Consider the following 21,750-nt stretch of genomic DNA (forward strand, 5'->3'; position numbering starts at 1 on the left):
GCTGCAGTTCATTTGTTTGTAATTTCAAATAGCCTAAGCAACCATGTGTGACTGTGTGAGTGTTTGTGTGTGACTGTGTGTGTGTGTGTGCCTTTTTTTTACCCCAGTTTCTCCTACAGTATCTGATTCAGTCAGTGCTATTTCAAATCCTGCCCATGGTTCAAGACACAAGTGACTTTCATTGGTTTTCTCTTATGTCAAATTCTGTATATGATACGATATGAGGCTTTTCTTATCTAAAGCATAAGTGCACATCCAATGCATATCATTTCAGGACAGGTGACACATGCCAGCAATAAAGAAAATGAAAAATATTTGCAACACTTGTAAACAGTAGTTATCATGAAAGGCTTGTAAATACTCATTAGATGCACTATATAATATATAATGTTAAACCGGTGTTACACCATATTCTGTGACCTGAATAGGAATTAAAGGTTTTCATCATTCTTTATCCATACTTTATTTTAATAGGTACTGACAAAAATGGTGCCCCCAAAGTATTTAGACAGGATCACACATTTTGATAGCATTTAATCAGACCCCTATACATTTAGATATTAGTTAAAGAGAGAGTCACAAATTGTAATAGCTGAGATAGCACGAACGTTACTATAAAGTTAATGTAGCCTATGATATAAAACATGATAAGATGGTTGCAGCAGAGGCAAATATATCTGACATCCCTAATAAGGTCACAGAATACGGTGTAAGTGATGATTTTGGCCACTTGGGGGCAGCGGAAACAAGTTGTGAACACAACATTGACATATCGTCACTTTTTAAGTTGCCATTGCAGACTTGTTAGCAACCAGCTACTTATTTACACATCTAGCAGTGATGGACCAACAGCATCATCCATTTGTAGCCGTGTTTCTGGCCACCTGGTGAATGTAAGTCGCATCACTCTCTTTTAGCTCTGTCTTTGGTCTCTATCAACAACTGAGAGAAATGTCTGGCTCTCTCTAGCTGCTAAATGCTTCACTTAACCAGCTAGCTTACTTGCTAACTTTGTCTCTGCCGTTCGGTGCTGAGTAGCTGCATTTTTTCCCCACCCCCAAGTCCCGGAAACTCTGACTCTGATTGGCTAGTAGTCGTTACCTCCGTTTTTTAAGATCATGGTTAGCCAATCAGAGGCAGAGTAGGGGCGGGACTTGAAGCAAGGCAGGTAGGAAAAAAGTTTATGCCTCTCGTGTAGCTTTGACAGCTTGCATACATACGACTCACACAGTTAGCTAGCTAACTATCGGTTTCTCTAAAAGATAATGAACCGGCGATGATTGAAAAAGCCAGAAGGTGGTTTATAAACACTTACCGCTGTTCAGACGGTATTTTCAGAATCCCCAAAGTCAACAAGTTGGATGAACAAATGTTCCCTCTGATGCAGTTGCGACTGTATTCCATTAAGTGAGAGACATAAACTTTGGCTAGTGCTAAGCACGTAATGTTCAGTGGGTTTTAGAGCTTTTTGCGTCACGTCTGCGTCGCATTTTTATTAAATAGCATCATTTAGTTTTTAAGTCACTGTTGCTCATTCACATGAAATCACTTTATTTGACTATGAAACATAAGACTCGTCCCATTCTCATACACATGCATATTTACATTTACTACACTTTACTTGCTTTGTTTTCTTGTTATCTTCAGGCATTGTCCTTTCTCTTACCATGATATCTATGTTACTTATGGAAGGCATTATGAAAATGCTTTTTGGTTTATTTATTTTGTAAGTAAAGCCCTGTGGCAGAAGGCATGAGCTTTAATTAAAAAGGAAAGAAAGAAATGTCTTCATCTGAGTGGCCAGGTGTAAAGTGTGTGTTACACATTTAGATATTTATGGGTCATTAGATAACATAGAGCAGAGAATCACAGGAAAGGTGGGCGAGAGAGAGCAGTGCAACAACAGATATGTGCTGGGATCAAACCCATTGTACACTGAATCACCACCTCGCCCACCATATGATTAGTTTCATTTAGAAAAAATACTGCTTTCGGTTGAGTAATTGCAATGCTACACACTGGGAAAATATATTATTTTCCAGTTAAAGGGTTAAAGCGGGCTGATGTCCTCAATTACATTTATTAGCAATTACTTTGCCACAGATGGTGAAATCAGTTTACCCATTTTATATTACCCTCTTCACGTCCTGTTTTAAACTGTTTATCCTATCCTTCCACTCTTTCTCTTCTCCCCTCAATTGCATTTAATATCAGCCATTTACTGAAGACACAGGAATCTGTATTTCTATTACTGCCCCGATTTCAATGTTGAGTTGATTTCAAAGACACAAGTTGCAATTTTTCTTCATTGTCAATCTTGCGTCCCCAGTCTCTTTTATTGCTGTGGGTTTTTGAGTCATGCGTTTCCCTACAGACTGTCAGTAGAGCTCCCTGAGTGCTTTCAGCTCAAGCAGCTTCCTGTCTGGAGAGGAAGGGGTCTGCCAGGAAGCCCCAGCCCTCCCTGAGCATGTCAAACCATATATGACCCCTAGAGAGGCCGGTGGGCAGATGTTGTGTATGTAGGTGTCGAACAACACACATAATCTAGAACATCTTAAATTGATGCCCTTATGAGAAAATAAAGGCTATAAATCAGTGAATCGATTGTATTCAAGGTGTAATAAAAAAAAGTAATAAAGAAGACTGTAGCGTTCCCTGTCCAGTAATGCTAAAACTAGTTCATTATTATTCGATGCCCTGGAAATTGAAAAAAAAAGTCTTCTTCAAAGGCGAGGCATCAAAACTTAATTGATTTCGTGACAAGTCTTTGATGAGTCCTTGCTGCTATCTGTAGCTCTTGGCTTTATCAAAGAACGACACTCCAGCTCTTGTTGCTTATAGGCTGGGCCTCTGCACAGTAGCCTGCAGGATCACACGCACACTGTAGAATTAAATTAGAAGTTTCCGCTTGTCAGATATTCCACTACAGCTTGCTTCTGTCTGTTATCTACCACTTATCAAACCTCTGTTTAACTTGCAGACACTTGACATGCACGCTGCTGCTTGGACAGTTTGTCATCTTTTTAACTCTAACTCTTCAATATTCTCTGAGCTGAAAATGAGCTTTGTGCAATCGACTGTATCCTACACAGATCATTCAAATTCCTTTTCTTCCCTGCAGCACACTAAAACTATTTTCTTTATGTCCTCTGCTGAAGCAGGCATTTACTGCGTGTTTAGTATGAATTGTGGATGTACACCATCTCTTTTTTGGCTCGTAAATTGGTCAGGAAATAAGACACAGTTAAATCACAGTATGGAGCAACAAAGATTAGATGATCAGAGGCGTACAGGGAGACTCTGATTATTCCCTGAACATTAAGGAAGATGAACAAAATGCTTTCCACTATTCTATTCTACACTCAAATTTCTGTTCTTTAGGTCCAGGTGAAACTGGAGAAAAGTTACAGAAGCACCTCTGTGCCCCCCTTCAGTTTCTTTCAGTGTTCTCCATCCTTTTACTCTTTTCATCTCAGTCTGTCTGCTCAAAATAAGGTCGATTCTTTCAATGTCGCTCCTCACGCTCTGCACTTGATCGCTTTATTCCTCCCTGTTTCCACCCAAGGCCAAAGAGGCAACCTGATTAGCAGAATGTTGTTTTAGTTTGGTGTGGAGCACCTTATGTAAGTTTCACATGATCTACTTTTCTAAACCCACGTCTCAGTTAGATGAAAACACTGGTATGACAGCGAGGCCTCTGTTTTGAATAATGTAGGTGGATTATTGTCTCTCTTCCTCTCTGACATTAAAGTGGTGTTTATTTTCTAAAAGAATATTTCAAAGGATGTGGGTTTTGTAAGGTTGAAGAGTGGGGAGTGATGGTAAAAGAGATGACCTAGAGACAAAATTGTATCGTAAAATTATACTGATGAGGTTGTATGAAGTGTAAAATATTTTTAGTTTTGCTTTTGTATATTTGTGTCTTTCGCTTTCTAAACTCTGAGATTGTTTGCTCTGTGAACGTGTGAAAAGATACTGTCATCACAAATAATAATAAAACATCGGAGCCAGGCAGAATCTATTTATTTCTATTCAAACTAATTATTACAGCCAAACTGACAGGGGCTGTAATTAACTTTGTAGGTCCCTGTTCGTATGTATGTATGAATGTGTGTCAGTACACATCAGCCGTCCACATGCACCCAAACAAACATCAACACCCACGCACATGAACAAAGCAAACTGCCGCAACGATGCACACAGCGGTCCGGCACCATTCATGAGCATCACAAAGCAACCAGGTGAACACAGGCTCTAGCAGGCATGAGTGAGTCAGGTTACTGTCCAGTGAATGGCTCTCTGCCTCTTTGTATAACCTTGAATACACACTGCACCAAGAGACGACTGCTTTCACGATCATTTAAGGAAATTCTGTACTTTCTGTTTTCTTTCATGTTGTTTCGATTCTGCTGAAATCTTTTTCTTTATCTCTGTTTTGTATTCTGTCGCATAGTGAGTCATGTTGTAGCCATTTCATTGCCTGCATTTCCTTTCCGTCTCCTGTGGCTCCACGCAGCCTGTCTCATTTGTGTGTTTTTCCAGGTACTTAAGGCATTAATTTGTCCTGTCACTGGCTTTTAATGTGACAAATGTAAACAGTAATTGGACAGTAATGAGAGCATTTTAATGTTGATAAATGGATCTAAATGTGAATTTATACTCAGGTCCTGTATCTGACAGTGTTGGAAGAGGTATTCAGATCCTTTCCGAAAGTAAAAGTACCAAAACTACAATGTAAAAATACTCTGTTACAAGTAATAGTCCTGCATTTTCAATCCTCATTTTATTTGTATTGTAAATATGACCCATTAAACAGAGAAGATGCGTGATTATCAAGAAAACATAGTGTGTGAAACATAAAGAGTTGTCCATGCAGAAGGTGAATAAGACATAGAAGACAAGTAAAGAACAGAAAAAAGAAAGTTAGAATTCCTACTACTGCAAAATATACTTATTATATATTACATTAACATCTGAGAAGCATGGGGGAAATGTCTCTTTAACATCTGAAATGTGAATAAGGGGACCCACTAGACTCTGCTTTTTTATAAGGGGTCACGCTCCAAAAACAAGCCAATATAATGTATTTTATAAGGTCGTTTGTCAAAATTGTGTATAAATTGTCCATGCTGCGTGTCCACCTGATCAGACCAAAATGACAATAACTGCAATGCCATTATTGAACCATTTATCTGTTTTTAACCTCTGAATTCCTTCTCGTCTGGCAGGTCTGTCCTTCTATAGCCGTGTGGCAGAGAACTGTGAGGAGGCGGCTCACTTTAATGAGGTCAGTGTCTTCATTTTCCCTGTCATACACTAACCTGCCGCGATAATGACCGATCTGCAATTATCTCATAACCACTACCTTCCAGTCTCCACTGCAGATAACAATACACTGATTTCACTGGCTGCAGGTTTTGTTAATAAACCTGGCGGTTAGTCAATAAATAGAAGACATTATGTATGTAATGGGGTCGTTTTTTTACTTTTAATGTATATCTGTTCTTAGATTTAAGTGATGACATTAATACAACTCAAACTCAACTGTGCGTATTAGATTAGACTCTCTGCTACCTTACCTGGCATAGTGTAATTGAATATGATTTGATAGTAGTATTATAAATGTAAAATGCCTCACTTTCTGTGCACAGAACAAGTTTTCATGAGTTTGCCGTGGGGTTTTTATGAATTAGATATGCATTGAATTCCTATTATATTATCCAGTAGCAAGATGTGAAAGGTAGGAGTATAAAAACTGTGCTAACCACCGAGCCAGCCACGGATCATGTCTCATCACCTAATTAATGTCCTAAGCCAAAATCTTACTGATCCTTGCTTGCAAATACCCGATGTCCTGCCAAGTGTCTCCTAATGGCCCTCTCCTGTTCACTGATGTCCTATCAGGGTCTAAGAGGCTGGGCAGAGGTAGTGGCCTCCACCCATGCATGACATTGAACACTTGCTCTGTTGTAATTAAACTAGAAACTGCACACTTCACTTCTGTAGAGAGGCAGAGCTGATCCCCCAAATAGGCCTTCTGCCAGAACTAGAAGTTCTTTTAACTTGAAAAAGAAAGTTTAACTTTAAGTCCAGCAAATTACACGACTCTGAGCAACAGCACAGAGTAAGTCTTCAGAACATTAAGGATTTCACCGGAGCCCCTCTGGGGCTGGTTGGTCAGTCTCTTTTCACTATGGCTGCTGTGGGACTCTGGGAAATGTTCCCAATAGGATTCCTGCAGGCTCCTGACACACTGAGAAACCAGTGTTATGATGGATTCAAATGCAGAGAGTCATATAAGGGAGCAGAAGGGTGGAAGAAGAAAGAGATGAGGGATCAAGAGAAAAGAGCTGCAAGAAATCCACACAGAGTGGAAGCAAAAGAGACAGAACAGAGGTAGGGGATAAAGTCAGGAAAAACTAAAGAAAGAGAGCCTCAAACACATACAGTATCTTCCCAGGGGAGGTTTGACTCCAGTTCTTTTTCTCTCTCAGCTGCTTGCTTTTACAGAAGAAAAAAAATCCTTTGATGGGCTCGGAAGCAGAGTGCTGCTTCCTTTGCTGATAACCAGGGCTTTTGTTTTCCGACTAATCAGGAAAACAGCTAAATGACTGTACACATTTGGCCACTTGCATAGTCATGTACGCACACACTTACACGCACATATATTCACAGCTCCTGCAGAAAGACTGCTGTTTTTGGAGCATCATGGGTGAAATGTAAGAAAGAAAAGTAGATAAAAGGGAGAAATGTGTCAGAAGTATTAATGATGGTGCATTATATTATTCCTGAGGCCCGACTGCAGTAACCGGTGTAGAACTGAGTGGCGGGCACTGATACGTGATCTCTTGTGACAGCCTCACCCGATGCTCTTGTCTTGGTCCTGTATGCTGGGGAGGTCGTTAGCATCACTCAGCATCAATAAAATGTCCCTTGGGATGACTTGTGCTTCCAGTAGTTCCTGAGTCGATGTGTGTGTGTGTGTGTGTGTGTGTGTGTGTGTGTGTGTGTGTGTGTGTGTGTGTTTGCATGCTGCTGGTGCCCAAGTGTACATGCACTGTTTCCCTAGCCGCCCACCCCTGCCCCCCACACAAACACTTGAGAAATTCCTCGTCACATCCTCCTCATCTGACATCTTCATCCTCAGCACTGGAACATTTGCATGGCTCAGTAAGCTCAGTCCAGCCCCTGCAGTTGCAGGCCATTAGCATAGAGTTGTGTGTCTTGTTGCTTTATGCATGGACTAGCAGGACGCCTTTGAACTAGAATGCGGAGAGACTGGATGGGGAATCTGCATTCATTATTCATTCCATGGTGGGATTTGGCTTTTAGCTGCAGCACACCAGGGCTTCCCCCTCACTAGTTAGACATAACTGGAGCAAAGAACAGAAAGCCCTGCAAGTACTGTATGTGGCCACAGGGTTCACTGAGTAAGGGCCTGTAGATATAGCTAGTGTACATGAGTATGTGTCCATATGAATGTGTGTGCAAGAGAGAGGGCTTGTGCTTGAGTTTGATTAGGAATGTGTGTTTGTTTAGTTTACAAACAAGATGTCAAGAGATTTGAACTATGCAGACAAGGCAAGCGGAATTCTTATGCAAACACAATGAATGCAAGAATATTCCTTCCCCACTAGCTTCCAGCTGCTACAGCCCTCCAAAAGTGCACAGTCTGACTTTTTAATGAGAGTCCTGAGATTATGTAACGTAACGCTGTATTCTGAATCCCATTACTTTTTCAAGGCAATTTTACTGTTTTTAACCCTGCCTCCTACAAATTACATTTGTATACTAATTTGCAAATCAATGCTGCCTGCATAATGTTTTTAATCACCATGATGAGGAAACATTGTTAAAAGAGTACTGCACCAATTTAGCATTACACTTCTATAACAATGTCAAACTCACAACGACAGTTTAAAAAAAGGCATCACAATCGAAGCAGCAGAACCAGTGATATCGTCTGTTTTAATTTCTAAGGGACAGGTTGCTGTTTTAGTCGTGCTGTTACAGTACTTCACCACCGACAGCCTCATCAGCCAGATCAGGACTCTGAACTCAAGGGCGTGCTGCGGCTGACCAAAGAGAGTAGGAAGACGCCACAGTGAGGTCACTTCCACAAAACTTCCCTGGGTAATCAGGTTTGGGAAGTTAGTGGGCTCGAGCAAGGCGTATCTGTTATGTGAGAACATATCACTATCAGGGTGAGGTTTTTAAACTAATATACATCACACCCAGTAGTACAGGATTCATATCCAGTGAGCCACCGGAGAATAAAAGACTCTAAAAGCATAGCTTCATGCATTAGGGTGATCCACCTCTGGAGGTCATATTTCAGCTGATGCTTTACTGACCACTTGACCACCAGTTAGGAGAAGAGGAGTAGCGGTTGCCTCTGGACCAGACATAAGCTGGAATATTGCCAGTGCTAAAAATGGCTTATGAACATCACCGGTTTTTAAGACTCAGGGCTGCTCCAGGGAGGTGCTTTCCCAGTTTACTGAATAAATGATGATCCGGGCAAAATATTTTCTTTGCCCACTTCGAGTTGGAGGGAAGCTGAAAGCTGAAATTTGAGCAGCCAAAATGAGCACAGTAGAATCTACAGTTGGCATACTTACTGTATAGAACCTAATTTTATGAGTTAAACTTAAATTAAACAAGTGTGCTGGTGTTCTAACAAAACTGTAGGGAATGCTGTACTTTCACTTTGTTGTGTGAGCCCTGAGGAGAAACAAAATATAGAAGCGCCCATTTTCTCTTTTGCTGCTTCTGTGTGTATCCATGTGCATCAGCTTGTAACTCTTCTGCTTTAAAAAGTCCCCCTCAAGAGTGACACGGCGCCAAACACTGGGACAAAAATCAAGTAGACAAAGTAAAGCAATCCCTGGAAAAGTTCCTTAATTATAGAATATTATGTGGTACTGTAAGAACAAAATATGCACAAAAACAGAAAATTAGAACCAATTCAAATGTTGATTAACTGAATTGATTTCTTGTCAAGTCAGTGTTTGGCCGCTTATACATCTGAAGCACAGCTCAGTGAGTAAATTACCATTAAAACTCATTAGTTATTTAGTTATAAACCAAAGACTTGGACTAATTGGAATTCTGAGAGCGCTTTTGAGAGGAAAAGTCAGTAGGATTCATCCTATAGACACCACAAATGTCTGCACAAAAGTTCATGGCAATCTGTCCAATACTTGCTGACTTTTTGCAGTCTGGACCAAAGTGGTGGACCAACTGACAGATCCACATTGCCATTCCTGGAGCCATACCGCTAGCGTAGCTCCAAACTACTCTATTTAACATCCCACCTATGTCTGAGTGGATTTCTCTCTTGAAACATCCTGCTCAGAAACCAAATGGGATGAAGCCAAATAGATTGTCTTGTCGTCCAAGTGTCCAAATAGATGAGACCAAGGGATGTTTGGTTTGCATGTAATGGCATGATTCTGGTGAGCAGCAGGTGAGACATTTATAGCTGTTTTAGGAGTACTGTATAGGGTGCTGTTGTATTACTGTAAACAGTTTGGAGGTATGTTTGTAAGAAGCTTTGTGTTGGGGCAGCTCAGCTCTAACAATAACTGTTATCATCCTCGCTCACAGATTTCATTGTCCTCCACAAATACATGATTCATTTTAATTGAAAAACACAGTGAATTCACTCCCGCCTTCGGCTGTTGGTTGGCCATTTGTGACACAACACATTTGGATAAACAGGCACCAGATGAACAGAAGGTAGAGCTTCTATTGTTGAAAAGAAGAAGAAAAAAACCCATCTCAGCAGAAAAGATTTTAATTGAGGGGTGAGTGTTATCTCCCAGCACAACACCGTCTATTTTCAAGGAGTTATGGAGCAGCGTACTTGACAAATGCGTTGTTCATTATCACTGCACCATCTGGTCCTCCACAGCAGAAACTGGGGAGCTAATTGCAGTTTTGCAGAGTCCAGCTTGAAGTAAAACTCACTTTTTGATGGATTAAACTTTATGTAGTAAGTTTCCAAACATTGTCAGTAACTACTGTTATTAATGGTTGGTCTTGCATAGCATCAATGCAGTGATGATTAATAACATAGAATATGGCACCAACAACCAGAGCTTTTAGCTGCTACAATCGTTGATGAATATACATTCTGGGTGAATGAAAGATTCTAACTGGATTAATGTCAGTATGTCTACACCCATGGCATTTTATCTGACACATATTGTAAATTAGAGTGAGATGAATGCAGACACATTGGAGCATGAAGATAAAGTGGAATTTGAGAAACAGAGGGGGGATGGAAATGAAAACAGGGATAGTCCAATTGGAAAAAGTAAATTGAGACTGAGTTGGGGGGGTGATGGTGGTGGGGAGGATGGAGTGGGCATGCGGCGATGTCAGTGAATTGGACAAGATCAAGTTTCTCAGCAGAAGCAGCTTATCAGAGATGCTGTTTCATCGAGACTCTCAGACACACATGCACATACAGTCCTTTAGTCAAGTAAAAGTGGCAATACTGCAATATAAAAATACCTCATTGAAGTCCTGCATTGAAAAGGTTAAGTAAAAGTACAAAAATACAATAAGCCAAAAGTACTCATTATGCAGCAACATTGCTCCTTTTAGTGATTAATTATATTATTCATGGAAGGATTACTGAATGGGCTTAGCTCTGGTCCAGGTCGACTACAAAGAGACAAAAAAACGACTATAAAGAGACAAAAAACAATCACAAAGAAACACAAAATTACTATAAAGAGATAAAAAAAGCAACTACAGAAACAAAAAAACGATCACAAGGGAACACAAAATGACTACAAAGAGACAAAAAATGACTATAAACAACGCAACTGCAAAAGTTATATCACCAAAATGAGAAGTTCGAGGGTTTCAAAATGACAAGGCTGTTGTGTAATTAAAACCAAACTCACATTGGACAAAAAAAAAGAAAGAAAATGTGTTTGGAAGAAGCAGAATAATGAAGGTAATGTCAGGTTACTGTATGTAGGCGAGTGAAGTTCCAACATTTAATAATTTACTGTTGCAGAGGTGGACTCTCTTTTACTGTACATGACAGCAAATACAGAGAAACCCTTTTCTCACTATCCTAAATATTATATAGCATATACGGACCTGGGTTCTAAATCCTGCTGTAATGAGAAGGAGGCTTATACTGCCTCTCTCAGCAGTCCACCCTTATCTCTTTTATCCTTTCAAGGATACATCTAAGCCTGCAGAATCCAAGTGCAGAGGATCACATAATCATAAGATCACAACAAGCCTTTAAACTGAACACAAAAGACCACATGCTGCATAAAGAATGCTCTTACAGTAAATATAACATATTTCTCCCAACCCTTGCAGTGAGTGTGAAATATGGAATATATTGTTCATAATTAATCATAGAGGTGTTTTCATCCTCTGTGTCCATGGCAACAGTCATGAGATATCAAAGGATGGTGAGCGGGGGAAACTGAGGACGGCCCGGTCATCTATCTGCTCGCTGCAATGCTACAGCGTGGGATCACAGCAGTAATAGCTGCTCTTCAGTTGAGCGTTTAGCCCCTCCGATAGGCCACGGTGGCCTCAAGGCTTCCGGTTAGCAAGATCATACCTGTCACTTTTAATGAGCGGCCTCACTCCGCCAATTAGTGTATCATATAGTACAGAGGGTTGGAGGGGGGATCTGGGAATATAACGTGTGTTCTTCAGACAGGCTCAAAAAATAGAGCGGAGGATCTAAAATAAGACCAGTGTTGTTGTTTTATATCAGTGCAGTGGTGATTGCTTTTCAGATTACTATCGCACATTTGTTTATCCACACAGTCTGTGATACATTCTGATACAGCAAGTCGGACTGAATGTAAGAGTAAGCGCATTGCAGCAGTTTTACGTCAGTCAGTGTTTGAAGCACAGTGACTACTTGTCAGCTCCAAGTCTGATCTGTGCACAGCTACAAGCAGTACAGAACACAACAAGAACACAGTGTAACTTCATATTCATTTGTTTACGTAATTTATTTAAAGACCCTGTACACCCTCACTGATGTTTTCCCTTATTGTGGCTGATTAGACCTCTGCTCACACTGTGGTTGGGTGGAGCTTTTTTTACCAATGATAATGATAGAAGTGTAATATTTCTAAAGCTGCAGTCAGACCAAAATTCACCTGGAGAAGTGTACTTGTGTGGCGTGGCCAAAAGCAGGGGGGACAGGAAGGGTTGTCAACATAAACTCTGGGAGCTAACATGGCTAGCAAACAAAAACAGTCCACAAAGTTGTAGCATACAATAGTATACACACTTTACTGTTGTTAATCTCTATCTTTTCAAATGTGTCTCTTGCGAGTCTCCCACTTTTATGAAAGTACTGGATTCTTAGAGTGCCCTTTTAAATAGCTTATGAAAAAGTATCACAGTTTAAAAGTGCACCTATAGATATTTACTTTTTGTTGTTGTTGTTGCATGAAGGAGTTTGTGAGTAGAAAGACAGTTTCCATTTGCTACTTCAAAAGTGTTAATATGTACTGTATGAATAACGTTCCATTCCTGCATTACTGTACATCAATACACAAAATTGGGGCAATTATGTCTGTGTGTTTCTAATCCCTGTAGACTCATTCAGGTTCAGTTTTCCATTAAGAATAACAAGACACTTTTTATGAATCTTGTGAGACAGAAGAAAGTAAATAGTTCTGATAAAGAAGGATTTCTTTGCGCTCCACTGCAGAAAATATTGACTTCACTGACTTGATGTCGTTTCAATATAACATGCTCCATCGGCTTTATCCACTTTCATCTGTAGCCTCAAGGTCAAAGGTGACAAAGTGGCCACCATCTCTGGGGTCTTCAGTTTACCTATTGGCAGTTCAGTTTATCTTAACACCCCCCCCCCCCAAAAAAAAAAGAAAGAATTAGGCTTTGTCACCGGCATCCTTATAGCCTGTTGAGAAATGTATTTGTCTGACCAATGGCAATATAGTCATCTCATAAAGGTTTTATTTAGGTAACCATGGCAACGTTGATTCAAACACAATGACTTTCCCATAAATTTCGTGCAGTGTGTTTCGTACATGTGCCTGCGGCCACTCAGCAGGCTGCTATAGGCAATGTGCTCCTCAATGTGTTTATCTTTATGCTGCTGTGAGACAGCAGGTTAAAATTGGACATTTGGATACATTGCCAGCATAACATAATCGTATTGTTTATTCATGTCTGTTGTACCTGTTAAATAAATAAATAGAGCTGAGTAAAGGAAATTTGGGGGTGAGTGTGCTGAAAAACAATCATCTCTTTCTTCTGAATAACAAAAAAAGTTTAACCTTTAAATCTTTAAAACTGAAAATAAGATATATGATACAATATTGGAGAAATGCTTTGCTTGACAAATGTGAATATTTTGCAGCTTAGTGTTGCATAGCATTATCTCAAATTGCTTTCCTCTGAGAAAAAAATAGCACCTTCTTGAAAATGCAGGAGTCAATATTGCAAGAGTTTCGTGTGATTACTGTATTCTGTAGCCAAAATTCCAATTGACCGTTTAAAAGTTGCGCACAGCTGAAGCAAACTAAACGTTTCCACTTTCTCACCTTAATGGATTCTCTGCTGTCGCTTTTATTTTGTCTGCACTGTGTGGATATTTAAACCACTGTAAGCACTTTTGGCCGTCACAGTGGCTGTGAAGGCATTAGGCAACATAAACAGCTTACTCCTTCATGTTGTGGATTCCTGTCTGTGTGTTGCTCTAGAGATAAGTAGCAGAGAATGAGGACAAGCAAAGCGCTGAGACACATGTAATGGAGTTAACATGGCTGCGAGGGGAAGCTTAACGTTAGCACATCTGTGTTTGTGTGTGTAGAAAAGAGAAAGGAAAAGGGAAATGTGTTCCTGCACCAACACATACATGTGTTTGTATTGGTTGTGCAGGCACAGATTAAAATGAGTGGTTTTCTTACTCAGGGGAAATTAATGTGGCTGGCCAGTGTCCCTGGTGTTGGATAAAGAAAACATAATGACATCTGCAGTGGTGTGTATGTATCATTTGAGCTACAGTGTGTGTCATGCTCTGGTATATGTACTGTATATTAGCTGTCATTTCCTCCATTAGATGTGTGCGTGCTGTTATCCGTGCACCATTAACGCCATGCTGGGCGCCTCAGCTGTTCAAACACACTGAAGGAGATTTAGTTTTAAATGAGATGTGCTACAGCTGTATTAGCCGTAGTCTCAGACAAAGACCATCACTCTGAGGGTGTTTGCAGGCTGAGCGTTGCCAGTGAAACAGTGCTAAGAGAGAGCCAGCAGTACTGGTCATGCCTGGCTGAAGACTGGGAAGAGAAACCACAGACTGCAGGGCTTCAGGGCAGCGAGCACAGAGTGGTGTTTTAATGCAGTGCACACACATGCACCCACAGATCCTTGAAGGCAGGTCTACCAGTACTGTAGCAGGTGGGAACCCCAGGATTCATTAATAGGACAGTCCTGATGGATCGCTTGCCTGACTGCCCGCAGTGTTTTCCTGAATGAGAGGCCAACATCAGCATGGGGCGAATGAGTTTTAAATCACCTGTGCAACCCTCTGCCCCTCTTTCCCAAGATGATGTAGTACAGAGGAGAGGGCTCAGAGGTGATTAACTGAATATGAATTAACACTTGAATTCATCATGTTTCCAACCTTTCTAATGAAGGTTTCTGTGTCTTTACTTAATTTTGCAGCCTTGTCACAGTTAGTCAACACAGGAGGGCTGAGTAATATATCACACTTTTCTGTCAGACTTTACTAATGTGCATGTTAAACCTGGGCCCTATTTTTTCTTTTTTTCTTTTTTTTCTTTTTTTTTTTTTTACAAATTTTGGGGGCTAAATGACTAATAGTTACCAAAAGTAGCTGCAACATGATCCTTGCGGGCAACTGCGCCTGTGAAAAGTACACCCACTAAAAGTGCTTGTTTTTGTGAGTGACAGGCTCAGATTGTTACTGTAAGTATCTGCCAACATTATGGAAAGGATCCCGTCAGATAAAGACCTTTTTGTTAGTAAGAATAAGATGATCTCTGACTCCTGTTTCCACTGTTGTCTTCCTGCAACAACTCACTTCAGAGCGAGATGTTACGTAATGTGTTAGTTATTCGTTTTTATAACTGTAATCTGATCTATGATATATAAATATACTTGACGTAGTAGCTGTAGTAACAAGATCACATAGACAAATTACTGTACTTAATGATTCATCTAGCTCTTACACTGAACTGCTGACAAACTAACTCTCTGCTAATAAACAAACTCAAGGTTTTATATAAATTATACATGACAGGCCCTTCAAGAGAGATGTACTGTATGCTTACTGGTGTGAAAAACAGTGAAAGTACCACACTGAGTGTCTGATCAGCCTGACAAAGCAAATTAGTAAAGACATCACTGAGGAGATTTGTGGTGAAAACGATTCAAAACAAAGACATGGTTATTTGTTCCTTTTCCTGTCAAAGCAACATGAAAAACTAAACTGCCATTTCAGAGCTGATTAAAGTGAAAATGCCAAAGGAGGGTTATTCTTCAAAGCTGTTTTCACACTACCTGGGATTTTTCTCTAGGATATCAAGGACATTTTCAAGAATTGATTACCATACAGTTTTGAATGCTGCATTTTTTTTGTTTTACCTTACAGCAGAAAAAAGGCTTATCAATATTATAGTATATAGTCAGTGCGATAGAACCGGGAGATGTTTAGGGTGATAAATAAAACATTGTGGTGTTTTATTCCCCTCAGAACAGCACCTCTGTAGCTGTTAAACTCAAGGACACGTCAGAGGAACACATGTATGCTGACATGAGACTTGAGATGTGTTCGTGGACTGTGACTCCCTCATTTACTCATTCACTACTCGCTATTGCATAGTAGACACTACATAGTTAGATCAGTTGTGAGCAGTTACATGTTATTGTAGTCGCATTGGATTCTGGGAAATATGACAGGCATTTTTTGATTAATCAAAATCATGAATAGATTCATTAATAATAATCTTTAGTTGGAGCCCTACCATCTTCTCAACCCATCACATTCTGTCTTATTTTCAGACATTTCGATGGCCCATTGCCAGCAGGCTGGATGGAAACGAGATGCTGGAGATCCAAGTGTACAATTACAGCAAAGTCTTTTCCAACAGGTAAGGTGTACTACTGCTCCCAGCTTGTCCTTAAACCACATTTACCACACCTAACAGCATCTCAGAGTAAAGTGTTTGTGGTTTCAGTGCCCTTCCTGCCTTCCTGTCACAGCCTGTGACCAATTCAGACTGTCACAGGGCACATGTTTCTCAGATGAAGGAGAATACGTTTGTATTCCCTGAGAACTTGTTTTAAATTGGCTCAATTGTGTGTGTGTAACAGACTGCAAACTGCAGAGCTGGCCGTGAATGAGTTTCACATCAGGAGGGGAGTGGAGGTAATGAAACAGGATTAGATCCTCGGTAATGGGCACATTTGTCACTTTACACTCTCCAAACAATCAGATCATGAAAAACTTTAGCTTTAGTGGACGATGCAACTGGGATCCCATCTTGATCTTTAATTATTTACAGTGTGCGAGTGTGTTTTTGCTATAATACTGACAAGTTTATTGATGAGAATATTTACAATTCAGACACATTTTGGTGTCATGGTTTGTATGTTTTTACTGACAAATCCCAAGCTGAGGAGGATTTATTTCAATTATGAGCCTTTTACAGTTCTTACATTAATGACCAAAGTGCTCTTGAGCAATGCACTAATACTCAAACCTGCTTCAAGGGCCCTGCACAGCACTCCCATTACTTCTATGAATCGTTTGTGCTGGGGCAATTGAAACTGGCTAATTAAGTAATTTCTCTCTACTCCTCCTCTTCATCTTCTTCTTGCTTTTCTTCATCTTAGTTTCCCTTGAAGTGTTTCTTTGCACCCCTCAGGCTGATGTGTGCAGATCTGAAAAGACGCAGGCTGGTTGTGCCAGGAAGCCTGTCCGTCTCCTGTGTCCGTAACAAATCCAATCAGATCGTTACAGCTGCCATGTTTAAACGGACGACTGGTTGATGTGTCCAGGCCGAGGACACATTTTGTCGCCTACTCAGTCATTAAAACTTAGTTTGCTCGTCTCTTGCGTGTACGTGGGTGGTAATGTATGTGTGTGTATCTGCGTGACCTTATCTTTGTCTGCCACGTGTGAATGTAATTGTGTGTGAATGTGTGTACCATAGGTTTCACTTACAAAGAGGGCTCAGAGCTAAAAGCCAGTGACAGGTGTGCAGTTCTACATCAAGGCAGCTCTGAACTGTCGTCATGATTGTTCTGGTGCCGTTGTGTGGACGTGGAAAACAGAAACATGACGAGAATTTCACAGCCACACATGACACATGATTCACAGAGAGTCAGAACGTGTAGGATAGCTCAGTTTGCAACCAAACTAGCCTGATAATAAGATGGAATTGCCATTTTCTATCGCAGCTGGCATGGCTCTCGGATGGTGGTCAGACCACAACTTTGGTCCATCAAACTCAAACATCGAGTAGTCAGGCCAGTTAAAACGTACTTTGCAGTTTTGAGCTCAGAAACTGGATACCAGTTTTCCTTTAGGGAATTAGAGAGAAAACAAGCAAGGAATAAAACAAAAGAAGAAATGATAGAAATATTTTTAAACCAGATGCAAATAAAAAACGTTTCATCCACTCACTGCTTGCACAACCTCAAATGCACATGCATGTATACAAGCAGAATATACACTAAAACAAACACACAAACAAGTACTCTTGCATGCAAAGAGACTTACACACACGCATAAACACAACCCAGCACACGTTTAAGTGGGTAAATAATTCAAGATGAGTCATAGCTTGTGTTGTTCTCACACCTGGTCCATATGTCCACAGGCAGCATCATTACCAGGATCACTGATCTGCTTCATCACTGTAAGGCCAGTGTGTCACACATTGAGACCACAAGTGCGATCATATTACCACAACACAAAGGGAAATCAATGATGCATGATGGTCTCTGTGCTGTAGTGGCATATAGACCATGCTTTATTATCTGTTTTCCCCTGTGGCTGAGAGATATGCTTTTATATTCTGCACTCTGTGGAGTACACTGTGTGTGAGTTACTGAGCACTGGAGCAAAGAGGAGGTAATGTGATTCAACCCGAGGTCAGCGAGTCCCAGAGGGTCCATGGAGGAATATCAGGGGAATAAGAATTGGAATTATTAATGATATTTTCTAATCAAACGTTTTGCAGCAATCTCAGTGCATTATGAGCACTGTCACTATATCCCAATTCAGGGGCTGAATCCTCTGATGTCCGCATTTGTAGCCCAAATACATCATAGGTTGTCAACAAGGCCGTTTTGACATGCCTGCACCTTTTAGTTTTGATCTCTGTGAGACTAGACAGACCCATTTTGGGAGGGGTTGTAGACCTTCAAGTCCTCTGAGGGGCCTTCATAGGATCTAGTCCCACAGACAAATGGTAATATTTTCATATTTCTTCCAAACGAATCAACCTCTTTGAATAAAGAATTCATTTTGATTTGAGAATCAATTTTGAACTGACCTCAAGAATCAAAATTAAAGATTGGGCTGGTTTTCAGATAAAAGTATGTTGTGAAAAGTGGTTTCAAAGGTGACAGTGACTCAACTGGCTGGCTCTCTTCCAGAGCCTCAGGTCCCTGACTGTAAAGGCATCTCTGGTCTTCAGCTTGGACATGGAGACCAGCTAAGGCCGCGTTCAAAGCTACTTTAGCCCTGAGCCTCCTAATTCATTTGAATGAGACCAGTCTGTCGATGGTGCCAATGCACCTTGTTCAACTATTGCCTCAGCGCAAAGTGACGTCACCCGTCGACAGGTGAGGCGTTGCCCCTCGATACGTGCAACTGCACATTCTTGGTGGATTACTTTGTAAAGTGAATCCTGCATTTCTACTGTTTACCTCGCAAGTGTGGTGAAATCCTGTGTCACAGTTTTATAATCCGCAGTGCAGGGTTACATAAGCATTCAAACTCACAGATCTATTACACCAGCTGGACCTCCCGGATGTTATTTTATTCTTCGATACCTTCAGCTCCTTGCATTGTTTTGACACAGGCTTGTTTTCGGTCTGAACGCCTGCTACAGTAAGAGGCCTCTGACTGAGGATCTCAGGCTACCTGTGGCCTATGTGGACATAAAAGCTCGGCAGTGCAGCTAGGTGCCAGGTCATGAAGTGACTTAAAAGTTAAATTATTTAAAAGTATACAGAGGGAATACAGATGCTTGAGTGTAGCCACCAGTGTAGCTAAAATGGGTTATTGGCTGCTGAGTTTAGGACAATCTGGAGCCTGAAAGCTTTTTGCTTTAGACAGGTAAAGAACAGTGCTCTAGTCCAGGCATAATGAAGTAAAAGAAAAGCCTAATTCTGCTGGGACATAGAGCTCATATAAAGACGGTGTAAAATGGGAGTGATTTTTTCATATTAAAACGTGGTGGGGGTCCTAAACATTGTACATTGTTCTTTTTAAATATTAAATGCCTTACGTTGATTTACACAGATATTGTAACACCATTCATCACAGAAGGTTAGATCACAGCAGCTTCTAAATACAAAACTCTTTTGTTTACTGTAGCAGAGTGAAAGTGACGTTTCGTGCCAGATAAGCACAAGACTGACTGCAATAATTTCACCTGGATGAGACATCATAGCACCTCATCAGCAATTTCACCCAGTAATTGTGTGTTTTATTTATGTAATGTTGTGTAATTCTTATCAGTAATGGCCCCAAAAAAACAGCTCGTTGTGTCAAGACAGCTGTTATTTTCTAAATAGGTTTTTTTGTGCAATCACGAAACGTTATGCAGCTGTAGTCACAATTATTATTGATAATAAGCAATATCAGATGTATGAAGATGAGGCGCAGCTAGCTGATTATTTGCGACACTCCCGCACCCTCTAAAATTATTATTTTTAAGCAAGATGAGAATGAATTCAAGTCTGACAGTTTTTGGTGTTATCTGAACTTCAGCCTTGAATACTAAAAACTTTATCTGTTCTGCTCTGCAGACAGAATCACTGATCAATCAGAACGATATGGGATTTAAAGTTCTGGTGGTACATAAGATCTGTGTTCTATTTTGAAAAACTTCTGCAACACTTTTGAAGTACTTCCTCTGTTGTTTTGAGAATTAAGTATATAATTTCAATATGTTCGACTTTTTTCTTTTCCCCTGTTTTATCTTTAAAATTGGCTTAGGGTTTTATGGCAACCAGTTTCCTCAGAAGTGAGATAAGACTGTTTACAGTTCACATGGATGCTCTTTGCTCAAATGAATCCTCCTCGTTCTTTCTCTTCTCCTGATTACAGCTCAAAATCAAATCGTTCCAATTCCATTTATTTTATTCCCTTCTTGAGTTTCTGTTTATCTTTTGGCTTTCATTTGACCACAGGACATAGAAATGCAGCCCAACGACAGTGTTTTTCTGGCTTCAAAGGTATATAATCCCTCCATGCTGTACACATTGAGACTCAACAGTTTATTGCTTAGTCGTAAAATGCAAGCTTATAAACACAAACCTGTTACCCTGTTGAATTTTAGCTCGCCTCTCTTATGCCTGGAGCATTGGAAGGAACCCTGTGGATTTGTGCCTTTTTAATTTTGTATTTCACCAGAAGCATAAACACATTTTTGTGATTATTTAGATTCAACAGTATATTTCACTGACATGTAGCCATGCTCGCAGCTCGGCTCAAGGGAGGGTAAAGTCGGTCTCGCTGTCAGTCCACCACTGAAGTATCTCAACAACTGTTGGATGGATTGGCGTGAGATGTTGTACAGACATTCAGGGTTCTCAGAGGATGAATCCTAATGACTTCGGTGATCCTCTGACTTTTCCTCTAGCGCTACCATGAGTTTCATGTAGCGCTCAGAATGTATCTGATCGCCGGCCAGAATTTCAGTTTGTCCAATGTTTTGGTTTAGGACCAAATACCTGCAAAACTAATGACATTCCCATCAGCTTTAGATGCACTTTGTTATTGTTGTGCTGCTTCATTAACAGTTTCTCAATTAATTTTCCATAAACTTAACTATATCATAATATATATCAATATAGTAATATCAAAATTACAAACACTGGGCACTGGTTCATGTAAATACTGCAGTATATTGATGGACATCATTGATGGACACTGAACAAAATGTCATTTAAAATAAACAACAGCCCCATTATTTCCTCTTTCTTTTTCTCTCACTTTCTACAGGCTGACATTTGAATAAAACAAATGAGGGTCATACTGTGTTTACATATAACACAAACATATTTTTATGTTTATTTTGTCCCTCAGCATGGCTGTTGTGAAGCTTGAACAACGCTCTGTCTGTAGGAATGACAACAACAAGAGCAACGTCACTGATTCCAACCACACACCCAGATTGACTGGACATGCTGATGGACACGGACAGTGAAAATTAGTCTTAATAGCTTTTTCTGTTGTTTGTGGTTAGGAAATCCTAGTATGCTTGTCTGTGTGTGTGAAAACACTGGAGTATTGATTGTATGCATGTGAGTCAGTAGATATTTATCCTTGAACACCAGTGAAAGACATGTTTGCTGAATCTTTCTCATGTTTATATCAGTGTGTGTCCACCGGTGTGGGACTGCACTTGAGTTCACCAAAGGCCAAATCACACACACCTGTCAGCTGTAACATTTCCATTTCACACCGTCCTCCAGCTGAGTTACCAGCAGCTGTGGTGGATTAGTGCCACC

At 40.4% G+C, this 21,750-nt stretch overlaps 1 protein-coding gene across 1 annotated transcript in view; it reads left to right on the forward strand.

The window, feature by feature from the left end:
• otofa (otoferlin a) overlaps nt 1-21,750 on the forward strand; it is a 67,542-nt gene that overhangs the window by 1,213 nt on the left and 44,579 nt on the right. Inside the window, exons 2-3 of the mRNA XM_070925686.1 lie at nt 5,229-5,287; nt 16,060-16,148. Coding sequence (XP_070781787.1) covers nt 5,229-5,287; nt 16,060-16,148 — 148 coding nt within the window. The remainder of the gene's footprint in view (nt 1-5,228; nt 5,288-16,059; nt 16,149-21,750) is intronic.

Source organism: Enoplosus armatus, chromosome 19 (assembly GCF_043641665.1).
Source record: "Enoplosus armatus isolate fEnoArm2 chromosome 19, fEnoArm2.hap1, whole genome shotgun sequence".
Taxonomy (NCBI): Eukaryota; Metazoa; Chordata; class Actinopteri; order Centrarchiformes; family Enoplosidae; genus Enoplosus; species Enoplosus armatus.